General features: G+C 40.6%; 2 protein-coding genes across 3 annotated transcripts in view; one reads left to right on the plus strand and one right to left on the minus strand.

The window, feature by feature from the left end:
• Positions 1 to 19,456, minus strand: part of LOC308102580 (E3 ubiquitin-protein ligase TRIM35-like) — a gene marked incomplete at its 5' end in the record, with an annotated part of 614,451 nt that overhangs the window by 59,157 nt on the left and 535,838 nt on the right. The window lies entirely within an intron of this gene.
• The window catches only part of cep85l (centrosomal protein 85L), an 86,910-nt gene that overhangs the window by 4,358 nt on the left and 63,096 nt on the right, over positions 1 to 19,456 (plus strand). Inside the window, exon 1 of one of the 2 annotated variants that reach the window (XM_080452346.1) lies at positions 9,128 to 9,292. The exons of the other annotated variant lie outside the window; for it this stretch is intronic. Within the exon in view, the coding sequence (XP_080308472.1) occupies positions 9,241 to 9,292 (52 nt within the window). The 5' untranslated portion in view covers positions 9,128 to 9,240. Of the gene's footprint in view, positions 1 to 9,127; positions 9,293 to 19,456 lie in introns of those variants that run through there. 2 annotated transcript variants of the gene reach the window in all.

Consider the following 19,456-nt stretch of genomic DNA (forward strand, 5'->3'; position numbering starts at 1 on the left):
TGATGTGTGAACATCAGGATAGCTGCTGTGTGAACATCAGGATAGCTGCTGTGTGAACAGTAGTTCATGTTATGTTTATCCAGACTCCCTCATGCTTCACCTTCCTGTGAAAACTGACAAAACATGTTGCTTCAAACTGGAACGCATGGAAAAGTATAACACAAACACACACACACACACACGCACGCACGCACGCACGCACGCACGCACGCACGCACGCACGCACGCACGCACGCACGCACGCACGCACGCACGCACGCACGCGCGCGCGCCACACACACACACACACACACACACACACGCGCGCGCGCGCACGCATGCATGCACACGCACGCACGCACGCACGCACACACAATTAACAATATAGTCATTTATCAGAAGCTGTTGAGCAGAGCTACGAGGCCGGCAGGAGTTCAGGAGGTTAGAGCCCCCGCTTGGGGTAGCGGAAGGTTCCCAGTTTGATCCCCAGCTCCTTTGTTAGTGTCGAAATGTCCTTGAGCAACACTGAACCCCTAACTGCTCCTGATGAGCAGTTACTGTGTGTGTGTGTGTGTGTGTGTGTGTGTGTGTGTGTGTGTGTGTGTGTGTGTGTGTGTGTGTGTGTGTGTGTGTGTGTGTGTGTGTGTGTGTGATCAGATCAGAGTAAATATAATGAACTGCAGTCAACACACCACCTCAGGGTCAAAGGTCACATACAGTAAATAGTGTCAATAAATCAATGAAGTTCTAAATGTACAGTAACTAGGATACCATGTAAACATTACACCGTCTCCATAGCAACCCACCAACCTGACATCAAACCACTCTCTGGGTGCCAGTTATGATGTTACCAGTGCTGTAAAGTAACATTTACTCAAGTACATGTACTCAATTACAATGTTGAGGTATTGTTTTACTTTATTGGAGTATTTCCACTTTTCAGTACTTTTACTTCTACTCCACTACATCTCAGAGATAAATATTGTAGGAGGGGTTAGATGGGTTGTATGTTTAAGGCCAAGAAGTAAGTAGCCTTATCAGTTTGTTTGGGGATGTCTGGAGCCTTGTTTTTAAGGCCTTATGGTCACAAAAATGTACCTTTTTTGGTAATTCAAATCTTTTCTTTTAAAAAGGAGTGAAAAAAGCAGATCTACAAGCTCACAACGCCTCACATTGTGTGCTTGTAGATCTGCTGTTTTCACTATTTTGTGCGGCACTCTTGTATGATTACAAAAAACAAAAAAGGCATATTAATACAAGGGCACACGCACGCACGCACGCACGCACGCACGCACGCACGCACACACACACACACAGGGGATTGTTTGCTAGTTGTGTGCTGGTCTTTGTTTTCATTCAAATGACTTTTCCTCTCTCTGCTCCGCAGTGTGTGGGTCGTGTTCTGAAAAGACACTGTTGTGTTGTGTGGTGTGGTGTGGTGTGGTGTGGTGTGGTGTGTTGTGGTGTGGTGTGGTGTGGTGTGGTGTGGTGTGGTGTGGTGTTGTGTTGTGTTGTGTTGTGTTGTGTTGTGTTGTGTGGTGTGGTGTGGTGTGGTGTGGTGTGGTGTGGTGTGGTGTGGTGTGGTGTGGTGTGTTGTGTCTCTGTGTGTTAACTCTTTAAGACCGGGAACTTATCTGTGTCATTAGTGCCAATGACGTCTTTTGACGTCACCTAAAAGTTTTAATAAAAATTTTTTTTTTTATACTTTTTTCTTTTTTATCTCAAAGGAACTAGGAGAAAACGATTTTCAAAAAGTTAATGCTCCATCCACTTCAATGTTAAAATGTAAACGGAGAAATGTTTTTCTCCGTTTGATCCATAATGCCTTGCATATGGATCAACAAGCTTGAAATAAGCCTGGCAGTGAATGAGTTAAGATTTATTTGGCTATTCAAAAATAGCAGATCTACAAGCTCACAATGCTACATTTCACAAGTTTTCAAATGTATAAAATGTATTAAAACGTTTTGAAAATAGCAGATTTAGAGAGAGAGAGAGAGAGAGAGAGAGAGAGAGAGAGAGAGAGAGAGAGAGAGAGAGAGAGAGAGAGAGAGAGAGAGAGAGAGAGAGAGAGGTAGAGGTAGAGGTAGAGAGAGAGAGAGAGAGAGAGAGAGAGAGAGAGAGAGAGAGGTAGAGGGAGAGGGAGAGGGAGAGGGAGAGAGGTAGAGGTAGAGGTAGAGAGAGGTAGAGGTAGAGGTAGAGAGAGAGAGAGAGGGGTAGAGGTAGAGAGAGGCAGAGAGAGAGAGAGAGAGAGAGATAGAGAGAGAGAGGTACAGTAGACATGGCTCAGCAGTTGAATAACAGTATAATTACTGTAGTGTTATTATAGGTTATTGTTATAATTCAACCGGCCACAAAATGCTCCAATTAAAACGACACTGAGCTCTTTGTTTTGCTACAACAACAACACAGAGACAGACCAGACCTGGCAACCTAAACAATCCCTCTGTTTGATTCACACACTTGTTGTTCAAGAAGCATAAAAACCATTCAAATGAACCAGAGGCTGTAATTCCTCTGGTTTAAAAAGCCTCTCAGAACGAAGCTTTGTGACATTATGTTCAGTTCTTAACACATTAAAGGGATAGTTCACCCAAAAAAAGAGACAATAATGTGATGACCAGTGGACCGGTAGACAGCGGTTCCGGTAGGAGACACAAAGGAGACTCTTTGTGTCTCCTACCGGAACCGCTGCTGGTCATCAAATTATTGTCTCATGAATGAGACAAAAAACTAAACAATATTCATGAATTCAAGTCTCCATGGGGTGACTCATACATAGAAAAAATCATTTTGGGGTGAACTGAACTATCTGCGGAAACACATCTGTGTCATTTTTAGATTTCTTTGGCTATTAAAAAAATATATATTGTGAATATTTGTGCAAATCTTTAGTTTGAATATATATATATTTTATCAAAGTGAACATTTGTAACTCAAATCTTTGCTTCTGGGGGATTCTACAAATGTCTTCTAAACAGTTTTTATTTTTTTAAACGTATGTTGCTATAATATCAGTGGTTCTCAAAAAATGTTCATGTCAAGGACCCCCAAAATTATATGTATTTGGCTGTGGACCCCCATCTCAAAATATGTTGTTCCAGGGACCCCCCAGAAGCAAAGATTTGAGTAAAAAAAATGCAAAAAAACAACAACAATCTATTCAAAGATTTAGAAAAAATATATATGATTTATCAAAAATACGTAGCAGATCTACAAGCTCATGAGCTTGTAGATCTAAATAAATCTTAACATGACACAGAATGCGTTCCTGGATAGAGTGGATTTAAGAAGTGTTCCAGGACACAGAACTGGGTCATGACATGTTTTTGCCAAAATAAATAAACTAAACCATGTAATCCTCAGAGTTAAACCTGTACTATGGATTTGAACCCATGGCTCTGCTGCACTTCTTTTTTTTTTAAACCACTGAGCCAATAGAGCTGAGCCTCCCTGCTTGCTCAGGGGAGACATTAAACTTTGACCTTCAGGTCAAAATGCGTGTCAAACCAGAAACAGGATGGTGTCAAAGGTCATGTCCAACCTAGACACACCATCTAAATGTGTCAATAGAAGAGCAGAGAGACCAAATACAACCATCGCAATTACATAAGTTATATTGTATTAACATACTTTACCATACAGAGTTTTACTTTACTGGAGTATTTACAATTTTCAGTACTTTTACTTCTACTCCTCTACATCTCAGATGCAAATATTGTACTAAAAGTACCACTACAATTATTTGAAAACTTTAGTTACTTTGTAGATTTTGATTATTATTACAAAACATACATTAACCACTTCAGCCATGTACATTTCGGCCATTTGAAAATAGCAGATCTACAAGCTCACAATGCGTTGCATCACAACGCATTGTGAATTTATACATTTTGAAAACTTGTGAAATGGGACATCTTGCATAATGAGTACTTTTACTTTTGGTACTTTAAGCACATTTTGATACCAATACTTTTGTACTTTTACTCAAGTTAATTTTGAATTCCGGACTTTAACTTGTATTTAACAGAGTATTTCTACATTACAGTATTGATACTTTTACTTAAAGTAAAAAAAAATTTGAGTACTTTTTCCACCACTTGTACTAATAAGTGTTTGACTAAATGACATTATTTAGGCGTGACTCTTGTTAGGTTAAGTAATAATGTGGTGATGTAATGTTTTATTACAAATATCACTAGGTTTACATCATGCATTTCAGAACCCAGAACCCAGCCCAGCTGGCAGACCCAGAGAGCTCTGATCTCTGAGTGGTGTAAAGTAACTAAGTACAATTACTCAAGTACTGTACTTATAAGTAAGATTTTTAGGTACTTTTACTTTACTGGAGTATTTCCAATTGTCTATACTTTTACTTCCACTCCACTACATCTCAGAGGCAAATATTGTACTTGAACCCATAAAAAAAGCGTGTGATTTTAGATTTTTGCGTTGGCTAATCAAAAATATTCAGATGTACAAGCTCACAGCTGTGAGCTTGTACATCTGCTATTTTTGAACATTTTGGAAAGATCTTGAAAGAACCACTGGTTTAGAAGGCCTTTAGAATCAGGTCTCAGGTCTTTTATGGGTTAAAGTGAAACAGTCCCTTAACATGAAGGTTTCTGTTACATCATCATCATCATTAATACATGAAAACCTCAAACAAGACTGAACACATCTCTACTTATTATTATGATCCTAAAACACTCTTACATAACATGATGCATAACTATCTGTCCTCACAACACCTTAAAAACACCGTCTTCAAACCACACACACACACACACACACACACACACACACACACACACACACACACACACACACACACACACACACACACACACACACACACACACACACACACACACACACACACACACACACAACACACACACACACACACACACACTCGCAGTCAGCCAGGCACGCCTGTAGTTTGGCTGTAATAACAGGTTCCAGCTGTGTGTGTGTGTGTGTGTGTGTGTGTGTGTGTGTGTGTGTGTGTGTGTGTGTGCGTGTGTGCGCGTGTGTGCGTGTTGTGAGTGTGTGGCTCGCACAATCAACGCTCAAGCTCAGTGGGACTCATGTGTGGACTCGCAAAGGTGTGTGTGTGTGTGTGTGTGTGTGTGTGTGTGTGTGTGTGTGTGTGTGTGTGTGTTGTGTGTGTGTGTGTGTGTGTGTGTGTGTGTGTGTGTGTGTGTGTGTGTGTGTGGTGTGTGCGTGCGTGCGTGCGTGCGTGCGTGCGTGCGTGTGTGTGTGTGTGTGTGCATAAATCAGCAGTTTAAATGAACATGTTGTAACTTAAAACAGACACAGCTGTACGACAGAGAACAGGTTTTAGACTCACTGAGTGATTTCTGCACATTGTGTTCAATGACGATTGAGGTCTTTTATAATCAATAGATTATCTACTTAGATGATCTACTGTAGCTACTTTTTTAGATACATTATTTTACAATGCATTCATTTATCACACTCTCTTTATCCAGAGTGACTTACAGTAAACAAGGTAAACACACACATAGAATGTATATAATATAACTTACAGTAAACAAGGTAAACACACACATAGAATGTATATAATATAACTTACAGTAAACAAGGTAAACACACACATAGAATGTATATAATATAACTTACAGTAAACAAGGTAAACACATTGTAGTGTCTAGGCTCACAGGTAAACAATGAACCTATCATCTCTCTAAACATTATACTATCTAAATGACATTCTTAACATTGCGTTGAAGGAAAAAACAGAGTAGGTAACAAAAGCTTGAGAACAAATAATGACCTCGGTATGTCTGCATGCTCATCATATCTAGTGCTGAGGCTGAGGCTGAGGCTGAGGCTGAGGCTGAGGCTGAGGCTGACCACATCCTTCCATACTAACCCTAAACCCTGGGTTTAGGGTTAGGATATAATATATAGTCAAACAGATGCACCGCCTTCCACTAAACACACATAAAATAGCAGCTCTACAAGCTTTATGACACGTGACACAGGCAACCCAAGCCTTCGTTTCCTCTCAAGTGTCATATATGTGTAAAACTATGACTCTCTGTGTTGTGAAGAAGGCCTCACAGTAACCATGGTGACTATCAATGCATTTAACATTAAATTACATTAAATTACATTACATTTAACATTACATTACATTACATTACATTACATTACATTAAATTACATTATATTTAACATTACATTACATTACATTACATTACATTACATTACATTTAACATTACATTACATTACATCAGACATGATTGTCTAAGAGAGGGGGGGGGGGGTTCACAGACTGTTCAACAAAGAAAACATATGGTAGAGGTTTCTCAAACTGTAGTTCACTCCTATATGCTAAGGGCTTGTGTTATGTAATGTAATGTAATGTAATGTAATGTAATGTAATGTAATGTGTCCATGCACCAAGATGAGACCCCTAGCTGAGAGAGAGATGAAGCAGGGACCCCACTCTATGTTGTATAACATTGTGTTTTCAGATTCAACTTTCTTTTTTTTAAAGTTGGTCTGCTCTTTTTTTTTCCCTCTACACCTAAACCTCTTTGCCCGAAATAGCAGATCTACAAGCTCACAACGCCTGGTAGATCTGCTATTTTTTGGCTAAAGTTCTCCTCAGAAAAGGGATTATGCTGGGCGGTTAATGTAGAAAGGTATAAAGTCACACAAAGATTTTGTGTGATATTTTTCTTTCTCTTATTAGTTTCATTCTCTGTCAGAGATGTCAGACAGTTTGGTTTTAGAGTTGTTTACTTCCATTTGGACAAGAACTGATCACTTTATGTTATTTACTTTGCACACACACACACACACACACACACACACACACACACACACACACACACACACACACACACACACACACACACACACACACACACACACACACACACACACACACACACCACACACACACACACACACACAGCACACACACACACACACACACACTGCAGTGATGATGGAGTCAAGATCTAGGCTCCGCCCCTCGGCACTGACGCAGTGTGTGACGTCACATCCTTACAACGAGACACCCAGTGTTGCCATGTCTGCTTGTTATAAGCGAATTTGGCCTCGTTTTCCCTGATAAAAATTAGCAGATCTGCTATTTCCCCCCCCCCCAAAAAAAAGAATTGTTTAAACATGAGGTACAGTCAGACATTAAGGATAAAAGGAGAACACAAACAAAGCCTGTGGACTTGTTTCCATGGTGGTCCTGTATTCAATTCATTAACATAGCATACAAAATTAACAATAATGTGAATTGTTGATGATAGTTGACTTGAGGTCCCTGGTACAATCATTGTATGAGATTTGGGTCTGTGGACAAATGTATATTAATCTGGGGGTCCTTGGACAAATACATATTAATCTGGGGGTCCTTGGACAAATACGTATTAATCTGGGGGTCCTTGGACAAAGAATGGGCAGTAGAGAAAAGTGGGCACTAGAGAGAGTGGGCACCAGGAAGAGTGGGCACCTAAACGGGAATACTTTGAAATCTTACACAGAAAGTGTTTTGCACGTGTCCATCATGCATTTCTGTGATAAAGACACATTTGTATTTACTTATTTCATTATTATATTAATGTATTATTATTTACTTCAATTGTCATTTCTCTTGGCCTTTGTGTTCATGTTCATATCCATGGTTCACATGACGCTCGTCTGGTCTGTCACAAGCGTCATGGCGTTACTAGTTCCTGGTTTTTGAACTTTATCTATTTACAACTTGTACATCTACATAAACGTTTACATGTACAATATAAAGTACTGATCCCACGGCCATGGATGTAACAAATTAAAACGCTTTGGTCTAAGTACCCGTATCTTCTGTATTGTTCAATAAAAAACATTTTATTCTGCTCAGTGGCCATTTTCTCAACATTTTCTCCATATGCTTTCAATACGCGCCCTTATCGGTTGGGAGGTGTATTGCACTCTGATACATTATAACTCTATGAGAAAATGGCCATCGATCAGATTAAAATGCTTTTTATTGAACAATACTGAAGATACGGGTACTTAGACCCAGGCGTTTTATCTTGTAACATCCATGGACATGAGGTCAGCACTTTATATTTGAAATATACACGTTTATGTAGATGTACGGGTTGTAAATGAATAAAGTTTAAGAAAACAGGAACAAGTGGCTCATGATATGACAGTCATGTTTCAGGGCTGGTGTTTTCATAGCTCCATAAAGAACCTCTCACTCCGCTATACAGCTCCGAGATGAGGTTCTATGTCGTTACCTTCCAGAATCGGGTGAACGTCCGCCAAGGCTCCGCTGTTTACCCTTTTGTATACGTCGTATCCCAAAACTAATGGTAGATTCCAAGCCGCACGGATGTTTAAAGTTTGGTTCGGCGCATAAAATTTTAGGAACGGAGCGAGGAGGAACATTGTAGCCAAACCGGGAGCAGTACTGGCAGCGGACGTAGGGGGGTTTTCCGGGTTGAATGGGAAACATGGCCACAGGCTGACTAAATAAGCGATTTAAACGGGTAGTTTCGCTCCGTTCCTAAAATGTTATGCGCCGAACCAAACCTTAAACATCCGTGCGGCTTGGAATCTACCATTAGTTTTGGGATACGACGTATACAAAAGGGTAAACAGCGGAGCCTTGGCGGACGTTCACCCGATTCTGGAAGGTAACGACATAGAACCTCATCTCGGAGCTGTATAGCGGAGTGAGAGGTTCTTTATGGAGCTAGTGTTTTCATAGACCACACCGCTTGTTTCTCTCGCAAAACCAAACATGGCAACACTGCATCCCTCCAACGCCACACACACACACACACACACACACACTCTCCAGTCTCAGTGTCTGTTATGTGAGTGTTTATGTGTGTAATGTGTGTGTGTGTGTTTCTGGTCTTAAGGATTACATTCATGGAGCTTTTACAGCAGATCTCCATCTAGTTGTAGATCTACAGGGTTTGTAGATCTACAGGGTTTGTAGATCTACAGGGTTTGTAGTTCTACAGGGTTTTGGATCACCAGAACAAGGTCGTGATGGAACCACAAGGTTCTCCTCACATCCAGGACTCTTTGTGGAACATTAGGGTTCTCTGAGGCTCCTCTGAGGCTCTGAGGGGTTGACTCGGATCGGTTCGGATCTGGGACGGACGGATCCGGCCCGGGATTCGGACCGCTGGCCCGGCCCGGCCCGGCCCGGCCCGGCCCGGTTCGGTATTAGTTTATAGTTGTAGTTGTGGAAGCAGAACCTCATCATGTGGAGCAGATCCTCTGATCCGTTTGAAGATGGATTTGACTATAAAACAGGTAACATAACGGTTTACTTTATCAGATCTATAGTGGCTCTTATATAAAACATAACGGTACACTGTTATCAGATCTATATAGTGTCTCTTATATAAAACATAACGGTACACTGTTATCAGATCTACATAGTGCCTGGATGGACTCTGATATAGAACATATGGTTACATTATTATCAGATCTATATAGGATGGACTCTTATTATCAGATCTAGTGATGGACTCTTATATAAAACATAACGGTACACTATTATCAGATCTACATAGTGTCTGGATGGACTCTAATATAGAACATATGGTTACATTATTATCAGATCTACATAGTGTCTGGATGGACTCTAATATAGAACATAGGGTTACATTATTATCAGATCTAGTACATAGGATGGACTGTTATTATCAGATCTATCATGATGGACTCTTATATAAAACATAACGGTACACTAGTTATTATATCAGATCTACATAGTGGTTGGATGGGGGAGCTGAGCTAGTGCAGATGTGTTATAGATCAGTGGTTCTTCTCACCCCCACATTGATCCACTTATGTTGGCCTGCAGGACAGACCCCCCAATTATGAGGGGCCACAGTGCCAGCACAGGGACCCCCACGGACCCCCAGGGAGTTCAGGGACCCCCAGGGAGTTCAGGGACCCCCACGGACCCCCAGGGAGTTCAGGGACCCTCAGGGACCCCCAGGGAGTTCAGGGACCCTCAGGGACCCCCAGGGAGTTCAGGGACCCCCACGGACCCCCAGGGAGTTCAGGGACCCCCGTATTAAAGATAAAGATTTGTCCACGTTGTTGTGTCGAAAATAGCAGATCTACAAGCTTGTGTGTGAGCTTTAAGTAGCTTTGCTATTTTTCGTGCTTTTTAAGTGTTTTTAAACTATGCTGTCCACGTTTTTTTTTTGCTGCTTTCATTATTGGGGACCCCCTAGGACCCCCCCCCCCCCGCCCTCCTCCTCAACGACCCCACTGTGGGGGTCCGCGGACCCCCTGCGTATGATACACACAGTGATGTGAAGATCATAAATTATGATTCTAAATAATATGAACATAACATACAGATGGTTAGCATAGATCTGTAAGCTAACTGTTAGCATGGTGCTGGATACATGCTGACTGATAGAGCTTGTAGATCTGATCTTTCTTGGGAAGGATATGGAGGGAGTCTGTTTTTAACACAATGTTGTTTTCATTGGTTTGTCCACATAGTGACTCTGTGTCAGTTAATACTGGAGTGATTTAATGTTCTATCTGTCTATCTATCTATCTGTCTATCTGTCTGTCTGTCTGTCTGTCTGTCTATCTATCTATCTATCTATCTATCTATCTATCTATCTATCTATCTATCTATCTATCTATCTATCTATCTATCTATCTATCTGTCTGTCTGTCTGTCTGTCTGTCTGTCTGTCTGTCTGTCTGTCTGTCTGTCTGTCTGTCTGTCTGTCTGTCTGTCTGTCTGTCTGTCTGTCTGTCTGTCTGTCTATCTATCTACTGTATCTATCTATCTGTCTGTCTATCTGTCGGTCTATCTATCTATCTATCTATCTATCTATCTATCTGTCTGTCTATCTGTCTGTCTGTCTGTCTGTCTGTCTATTTGTCTGTCTGTCTGTAATATGCTGAATCAGAGAGCTATAGTTGTACAGTCATATATAATGAACTCTCTCTGGTTTACATGTAAATAATTGATATTTAGAGCTCGGTGACGTAAGAGAGCCTGAACGAATGTGAATCTAACCACATTATAATGAAGGTTTTCATACAGAAAATGTTGCTCATTTAGACTAATAAAGTGTGTGTGTGTGTGTGTGTGTGTGTGTGTGTGTGTGTGTGTGTGTGTGTGTGTGTGTGTGTGTGTGTGTGTGTGTGTGTGTGTGTGTGTGTGTGTGTGTGATGTCTTAGCAGTTTAACAGTAAATGGATTAGTGTGTTCTCTGCTCTCCAAGCTTTCTCTGACCTGGTTGAGGTCATGTTCACATTCACTACTAGCTGCAGTGTACAGGGGTTGACTCTAACCGCTGTCCGTTAGTGTCAACCGTTAGAGTCAACTTGAAACTAACGGTTGAAACTAACGGTTGACCAGAGGTTGACCAGAGGTTGACCAGAGGTTGACACTAACGATTGCCCGACTGCAAGTAAATAGAAGGTTCTGGTCTCGGTGGAGTTTGTGCTTTCAGGTCGCCGTATGGGCGAAATGTGCTTGACCCGGGGAAGCAACTGTCTTTAGTTCACTATAAACACAACACAAGATGCATGTCTGTGGAATATAACATAAGTCATGTTGTAGCCTGCTATAGCTATTGAGATTTGGCATAAATAATGTCCATATCACACAGCCCCAGAATTCACAAGTAAAGTAAAAAAAGAAAAGAAAAGAAAGTGTTAAAATGAACGGTAATTAAAATTTGACCTGTATCCTGATTTAGTAGCAGAATATGACCTGTACTCTGAGACTGTCCACTAAATCACTTTAAAGGAGGAGTTCACCCAAAAAATTATTTATTTTCTATCAATTGCACACCCCATGAAGCCTTGAATACATGGATTTATTTAGGTTTTTGTCACATTCCTAAGTCAATAATTTGATTCCCGGGTGTATTTCCGGTAGGAGACACAAATAATCTACTTTGTTTCTCCTACCGGATACATTAGCCGGTAGGAGACAGGAATCAAATTATTAGCTTAGGAATGCGACAAAAACGCAAATAAATCCATGGATTCAAGGCTTCATGGGGTGTGCAATTGATAGAAAATAAGTCATTTTTTGGGTGAACTACTCCTTTAACCCAATAAGACCGATTCTACAAATGCCTTCTAGATGTGTAGTTCTAAACATATTCCACGTTTTTCAAACACTTTCAAGAATTTTCAAAAATGTTTAAAAATAGCAGTTGTACAAGCTCTGTGAGCTTTGTACAACTGCTACTTTTTAATAGCCAACACTAACATCTAAAATGACACCGCTTTCCCAGTTTTAATGGGGTTAAAGGGATAGTTCACCCCTAAAATGACTTATTTTCTATGGATCAGTCACCCCATGGAGACTTGAATTCATGGAGATTTTTGTTGTTTTTGTCTCATTCCTAAGACAATAATGTGATGACCAGCGGACCGGCAGGCAGCGGTTCCGGTAGGAGACACAAAGGAGACTCTTTGTGTCTCCTACCGGAACCGCTGCTGGTCATGAAATTATTGTCTTAGGAATGAGACAAAAACTAAACAATATCCATGAATTCAAGTCTCCATGGGGTGACTGATCCATAGAAAATAAAGTCTTCATATCACTGTAAACACAGTCTGCTGCTGACAACCAACCACCTGCCCTCTGAGACATGATTGACCAATCAGGACAGAGCGTCATCAAAGCCCTGCAGTGAAGATAAGATGCATAATTAATAGGTAGATCATATTTAATAGTTAAATGATTGATCAGGTACATGGAATTCAAGCATCATGATGATAAGGAAGGACATGTCATAGCCATTATTTTACACTTTGGCTGTACAAAAATATCAGATCTACAAGCTCGTAGCGCGGGCACAGAGAGCCGTGCTACAAGCTTGTAGATCTGCTATTTTTGAAAAAAAAAAAGAAGCAAATCTTTGAATATATATATTTTTTAAAGCGAACATTTTTAACTCAAACTTTGCTTCTGGAGGGTCCCTGGAACAAAACCTTCTCATGTCAAGGACCCCTAAAATTATATGTATTTAGCCGCGGACCCCCATCTCAAAATAATTTGTTACAGGAACCCCCCATTAAAAATATGTATAGCCTATATTTAAAGAGTTGGACACATTTTCAAGTTTTTTTCCCCAAAAATAGGAGATCTACAAACTCATAGCGCGACACTCGTGCGGATCTACAAGCTCACAACGTGTCACATTGTGAGCTTGTAGATCTTCTATTTTCACTATTTCTTACAAGTAATTACCGGTATTTTCCTCTTTTAAACAGTTTATTTGATTTATGAAATGCTTGAAATTGGTTTTAACCCATTAAGACCTGGAACGCATCTGTGTCACTTTAGATTTCTTTGGCTATTCAAAAATAGCAGATATACAAGCTCATAGCGCGGCACCGAGTGCCGCGCTATGAGCTTGTAGATCTGCTATTTTTGAAAAATCTTGATTATTTTTTTTTTTTCAAAAAACTGTTAGGATTTAGAAGACATTTTGTAGAATCGGCTTCAGGTCTTAAAGGGTTAATTCATGAAAAATTGTGAATTGTTGATTTAAAAAAATGAATAATACAAAAAAATAAATAAATAAGGAAATAAAAAACAAAGGGACAGCCTACTTACTCACGACCCATAAAAATGGGTCCGTGGCCCGCACATGGGTCCTGACCCACTGTTTGGGAAACGTTGGTATAAAAAGGGAAATGATGGGTAAAACATGTTGTTTTTATTGTTTTGTTATGTAAACACAGGACAAAGTTACATAGTGTGCCTTTAAAGCGTGGTACATTCCACAGCATAAAGACGGTGAACAGAACAACATGGAGGAGGATAATTGTCTTATCTCTACAGTGACTCATATGTAGGACAGCCTACACGACTCTCTGTCTAAATGGATTAGCATCTAGAAATAGAGCAGCTTTCTATGAGGAGGTCACTCTGTCACTATGGAGGAGAGCAGGGGTCCTCAATGCTTTTTCAGGTCAGGGAACCCTTTAGCTGAGAGACAGATGAAGCAGGGACCCCTTAGCAGATAGCAGTGGTGGAAAAAGTACTTTTACTTACTTTGGACAGACCCATGAAGTTGACTGAATCATACAGAGAGCAGTCTGTACGCTGTAGAGGTCGACAAATGTATCCTCCTATAATTTGACAAACCTCTGAGAGCAAAAACGTGCCCGGTTCTCCTCAGTGGATGGAGCAATTGATCTGATTTTGCACACAGCCATTGACCATTACCATCTGAACTCAAGCCCGTTTCTCAACTTCATCAAATCTCAGCTTATTATTAGCGTTTATGTGTCAAACAATGGGAGAGCAGGGTTGCCACGTTTCGCGCGAGAAGCAGCAAGGTGACAAGGTCTATGAAAACAAGCCCAAACGAAGTGAGCCCTATAAGCAACAAGGTCTATGAAAAGAAGCCCAAACGAAGCGCCTTCACACATATACATAGCCTCTTGGAAAACGGCCGATCTACAAGCTCACAACGCGTCCCCACACCCACCTGCACTTTCACAACCAACGGCAAAACACACACTACCACCAACATTGCCCCTAAACCGCTTACAATAGGCGAACATGGCAACATCAACTTCTGCACTCTGTGTGTGTGTGTGTGTGTGTGTGTGTGTGTGTGTGTGTGTGTGTGTGTGTGTGTGTGTGTGTGTGTGTGTGTGTGTGTGTATGTGTGTGTGTGTTAGCATTTGAATAAATCTACAATCCACAAGACAAATGGTTGTTTTATAGTTTAAAATAAATTTTTTTAGAGATACGTTTACAATTAGAAAAACATTCAGGTCAGGATTAGACATTTAGAGGTTAGGTTTAGGGATTGGAATTAGAGTTAAACATGATTTATACTTAGTTGCGCGCCAGTGTCATGCACCGAAAAATAGCCGATCTATAAGCTCACAACGCGTCGCAGCGCGACGCGTTGTGGGCTTGTAGATCTGCTGTTTTTCGGCTTTAGGCTTACGGTTAAAATGCCAATTATTATTTTTAAATGGCATTCATAACATGGCTGTCCTAAAGTGTTGATGTCCTCACAAATATAGTAATACAAACGTGTGTGTGTTAGGGGGGGGGGGGGGGGGGGGGGGGCGGCGCGACGGGACGCGCGACAGGACGTGCAATAACCCCACGTTTGCAACTACTTTGGCCTGCGCACTTCACCGGGTATGGTCTAGTTATAATAATGTTTGATTTCACAAAGTTCTAGTCTGGCAGAGGTACAGGACTCTCTGTGGAGTTTACAGGAGAAGTCTTGGTTGACCTGCAGCTCAAATCCACTACCAGGTGTTCAGCCTTCAAATCCAGTCCTATATTGTGCTGATCATCAGAGCCAGTGGTCAGTGAGTTATGTCCATTTTGAAGTGTTAAACACTGCTGTAGTGCTTTATGTCTGTAATGCAGGCTGTTTTTGTGTGACTGTCTGTATGTTGTCATGGCATCTCTGCTCAGGAGGTGTTACTGACCTGATACTTTCAACATCTTACAATAAATGCACTGAATAATCCCTGTACCGCTACGTCTGTTCACGTATATCCAGAACCGTTCGACCGACTCACTTCAAATCAGTGTAACTTGACTATAACGTACATTTAACTTAGTACTTTAACTTTTCTGGAGTATTTCCAATTGTCTATACTTTTACTTCTACTCCACTACATCTCAGAGGCAAATATTGTACTTTTACTCCACTACAATTATGTGAAAACTTTGGTTACTAGTTACTTTCTAGATATGAATTATGATATTATGAAACATACATTAACCACTTTAGCTCTATTTTATGCATAGGCTATTTAAAAAAAATAGTAGATCTACAAGCTCACGCGTTTGTGAACGTTGTGAGCTTGTAGATCTGCTATTTTCAAACATTTTAGTACTTTTACTTTTGGTACTTTAAGTATATTTTGATGCCAATACTTTTGTTCTTTTACTCAAGTAACATTTTGAACACAGGCCTTTTACTTGTAAGGGCGAAGGGCGTGCTCCCACCGCTCTTTATTTGACCTCTGGGGGGGAATCTGCCAATGCTTTGATAATGCAAATGTGTGGATTCATGGAAACAGACAGACAGACAGACAGACAGACAGACAGACAGACAGACAGACAGACAGACAGACAGACACAACGGGTACTATGACAACGGGTAAAACGGGTATTGCATAACAGGGTGGGTCTAACCTTAACCCTTCATAGACTGACTGACTGCACATCTTCTCCAGGAGGACGAACGATACTCGAAAGTTTTCGATCATACCTTTCTGCTGAGCTGCAAGTCAGGAGTTCAGCTAGACACACACACGCACGCGTGCACGCACAGCTGCATGCACACACGCACAGATGCAAAGTGCGTGCGTGCATGTGTGCGTGCATGTGTGCGTGCATGTGTGCGTGCACACACACCCACACATGCATGCATGCAAGCACACACACACACACACACACACACACACACACACACACACACACACACACACACACACACACACACACACACACACACACACACACACACACACACACAGACACAGACACAGACACAGACACAGACACAGACACAGACACACACACACACACACACACACAAAGTGATTTTCTGCAATGCACGCCTGGGAGGATGTGAGAATGTCTTGTCATCAGAAACTCCCTCCAATGTGTTTTCTGCAGCTCGTTCAACCTGACGTTGTGTTCTGTAACAGAGGCCGGACTCTAAGATGTGTTGCAGGTATTCGTTTAGGGCAGTTTTGAAAGTGAGTAGGGTTTTACACTCCTTTACTCCTTTTGGTGTAGGGCATTCCACATTTTTGTTGCATCGCAGGAGAATTCAACCCCTTGTTTCAACCCAGACGCGTTGTGAGCTTGTAGATCTGCTATTTTTTTAAAGATATTTATACATTTGAAAACTTGAAACGGGACATTCTGCATAATGAGTACTTTCCACTTTTGGAACTTTAAGTATATTTTTGATGCCAATACTTTTGTACTTTTACTCAAGTCAATGTTGAATTCCGGACTTTTACTTGTAACAGAGTATTTCTACATTGCAGTATTGATACTTTTACATAAGTAAAACATTATCCACCACTGGATACAGGCCTACTGTACTCCTGTTGAAGCCAGGCTCAGAGGACATTATTGTGAAGTGATGACAGACAGGGTTCAGGTTCAGGTTGAAGGTTGTATTATCGTCACATGTTGTGTTCAGGTGCAGATGAGTCACATAGAGAGTGTGTGATGGCTCTGTCATTTACATACAGTACATTACACTATCTGTAATGTTGGAGGAGAGGAAATGTATTTTGGGGTCCACATTTAAAATAGGATTATTTTGGGGGGTCCCCAGTTCAATTATGATTATTTTGGGGGGTCCCCAGTTCAAATATGATTATTTTGGGGGGTCCCCAGTTCAAATATGATTATTTTGGGGGGTCCACAGTTCAAATATGATTATTTTGGGGGGTCCACAGTTTAAATATGATTAATGTGGGGGGTCCCCAGTTCAAGTATGATTATTCTGGGGGGTCGCAGCCTGAAAAGGTTGAGGATATCACTGACCTAGATGGTAGAATATTTTCTCTGGTAAACGGAAGCGTTGTGGAGAGGGTCATAAAAAGAACCTTTGTCCTGGGGGGTCTATGAGGGTCTGCATACATCTCAGTGGAACAATCAGATTACATGTCTGAGGTCAGAAGGTGAATGGATGGAGTCTTATCACATGGTTCACAGTCTCTCATGACCCGCGTCACGGTCCCCACGCAGCGTGTGAATTATGATGTGTAGGACACGTTTACACGCTTATTTATTTGAACCGGGGAACCCCCCAACATAATCATATTTGAACTTATAAGCATCTCCTGTTAGCCGCCTTATTGAAAGAAACCGAGCCTCTTCTTACTTCCTTCTAGGCCTGACCTCGACTAAGTCGACTAGTCGACTGGTTAGTCGCGGGGGGTCCGAGTCGACTGCGTGTCTCTTAGTCGACTCTAGTCGAATTTTTTTTTCTTTTTTTTTTAATGGCCAAAAATGTTTTAAATTGTTTTTTTGGTCAAGTCTACACCTGCAACCACACGTAACTTCCACTTTATTCTTCTTATTCCTCGTCTTTGTATTGGTATTGTTTGTGTTGGAGCGCCTCAGTGCGGCTGCAGAGTTCATGTGCAACCTCTTCCAGAGAGAGATAGAGACACTAGAAACTCTGCTGGAGACACAAAACAAACTGTGTAGACTTGGCCCTTTGAAATAAAATGTATTTTGGCCCTAAAAAGGTTTTTTTTTATTTTTATTTTTTTATTATTAGTCGACTGCCAGTCGACTATTGGCAATTAGTCGCCAATTAGATTCGACTAAACAAATCCTTAGTCGGGGACAGGCCTACTTCCTTCACTGGTGTTACAGATGATACTAATGAAGGCTCTGTTCCATTTAGTGCAGCACAATGGTTCTAATGAAGGCTCTGTTCCATTTAGTGCAGCACAATGGTTCTCAGGTGCCAAAACCGTATATATACGGTTTTGGCCATACTAACGTTGAGTGCCAAAACCGTATATATACGTTTTTTCCTGTTGCTCCTTCACAGCAACAGGAAATATCACTCCTACAAGATTTTGACTCCAATCCACCTCCTGGTTAACTTATGACTTCAAAAACCTGTATCTCGGCTCCTGTGCACTCTTTTTTTTTTACAATGTTAATTTAACTATTTTCAACTGGCTGCAACTATGGAATGGATTTCCGAATGTTTTTAATTTTTTCCCCCCGATTGTACGAGACCTGTATGTGTGTAATGAGGGGATCACCGTGAGGACGGTGATCACTGAAAATATTTTGTGACTACTTGAAAAAGGTTCAAAATTAAAAAAAAATCCTGGCACTCAAAGTATAATATTTTAATAAACCTCTGGCACCCAATGTGTTAATTTCAAGGACTCCCATAACTCTCCAGTAGGGGCTGTCAAACGAATATTCGATATTCAAATATTATTCGAATATTGGAACAATATGTATATTCGAATATGAAAATTAATATTCGAATATAAAAAATATATATTATTATTATTATTATTTTATTAGATTTTTTTTATGTTTATTTGACAGGGACAATACAAAATACAATGTATCAAATTATGGAAACAAACAAAAGATATGTTTTATTGGATCCGAGCACTCGATACATTGTTTTTTGTACTGTTTCTGTAAAAAAATAAAACATTTTTTAAAATGTTTTTGAAAAAAATATGTACATATTTTTTTATAATAATAATAATATTCAAATATATTCGAATATCTGCCAATTTTTAAGACCAATATTCGAATATCATTTCTGAGGAAAGTTGACAGCCCTAGTTTCCAGTGAGTCAACACCCTGACTCTGTTTGACCAGAATGGAACAGAGCCTTCATTAGTATTCGGTGCAGACATGGGGTCAAACTCGTTCTTCTGCTAATGTACGCCAGCAAAATGTTGGCTAGTGAA

This window comes from Gymnoscopelus braueri, assembly GCF_963280865.1.
Source record: "Gymnoscopelus braueri genome assembly, chromosome: 16".
Classification (NCBI taxonomy): Eukaryota; Metazoa; Chordata; class Actinopteri; order Myctophiformes; family Myctophidae; genus Gymnoscopelus; species Gymnoscopelus braueri.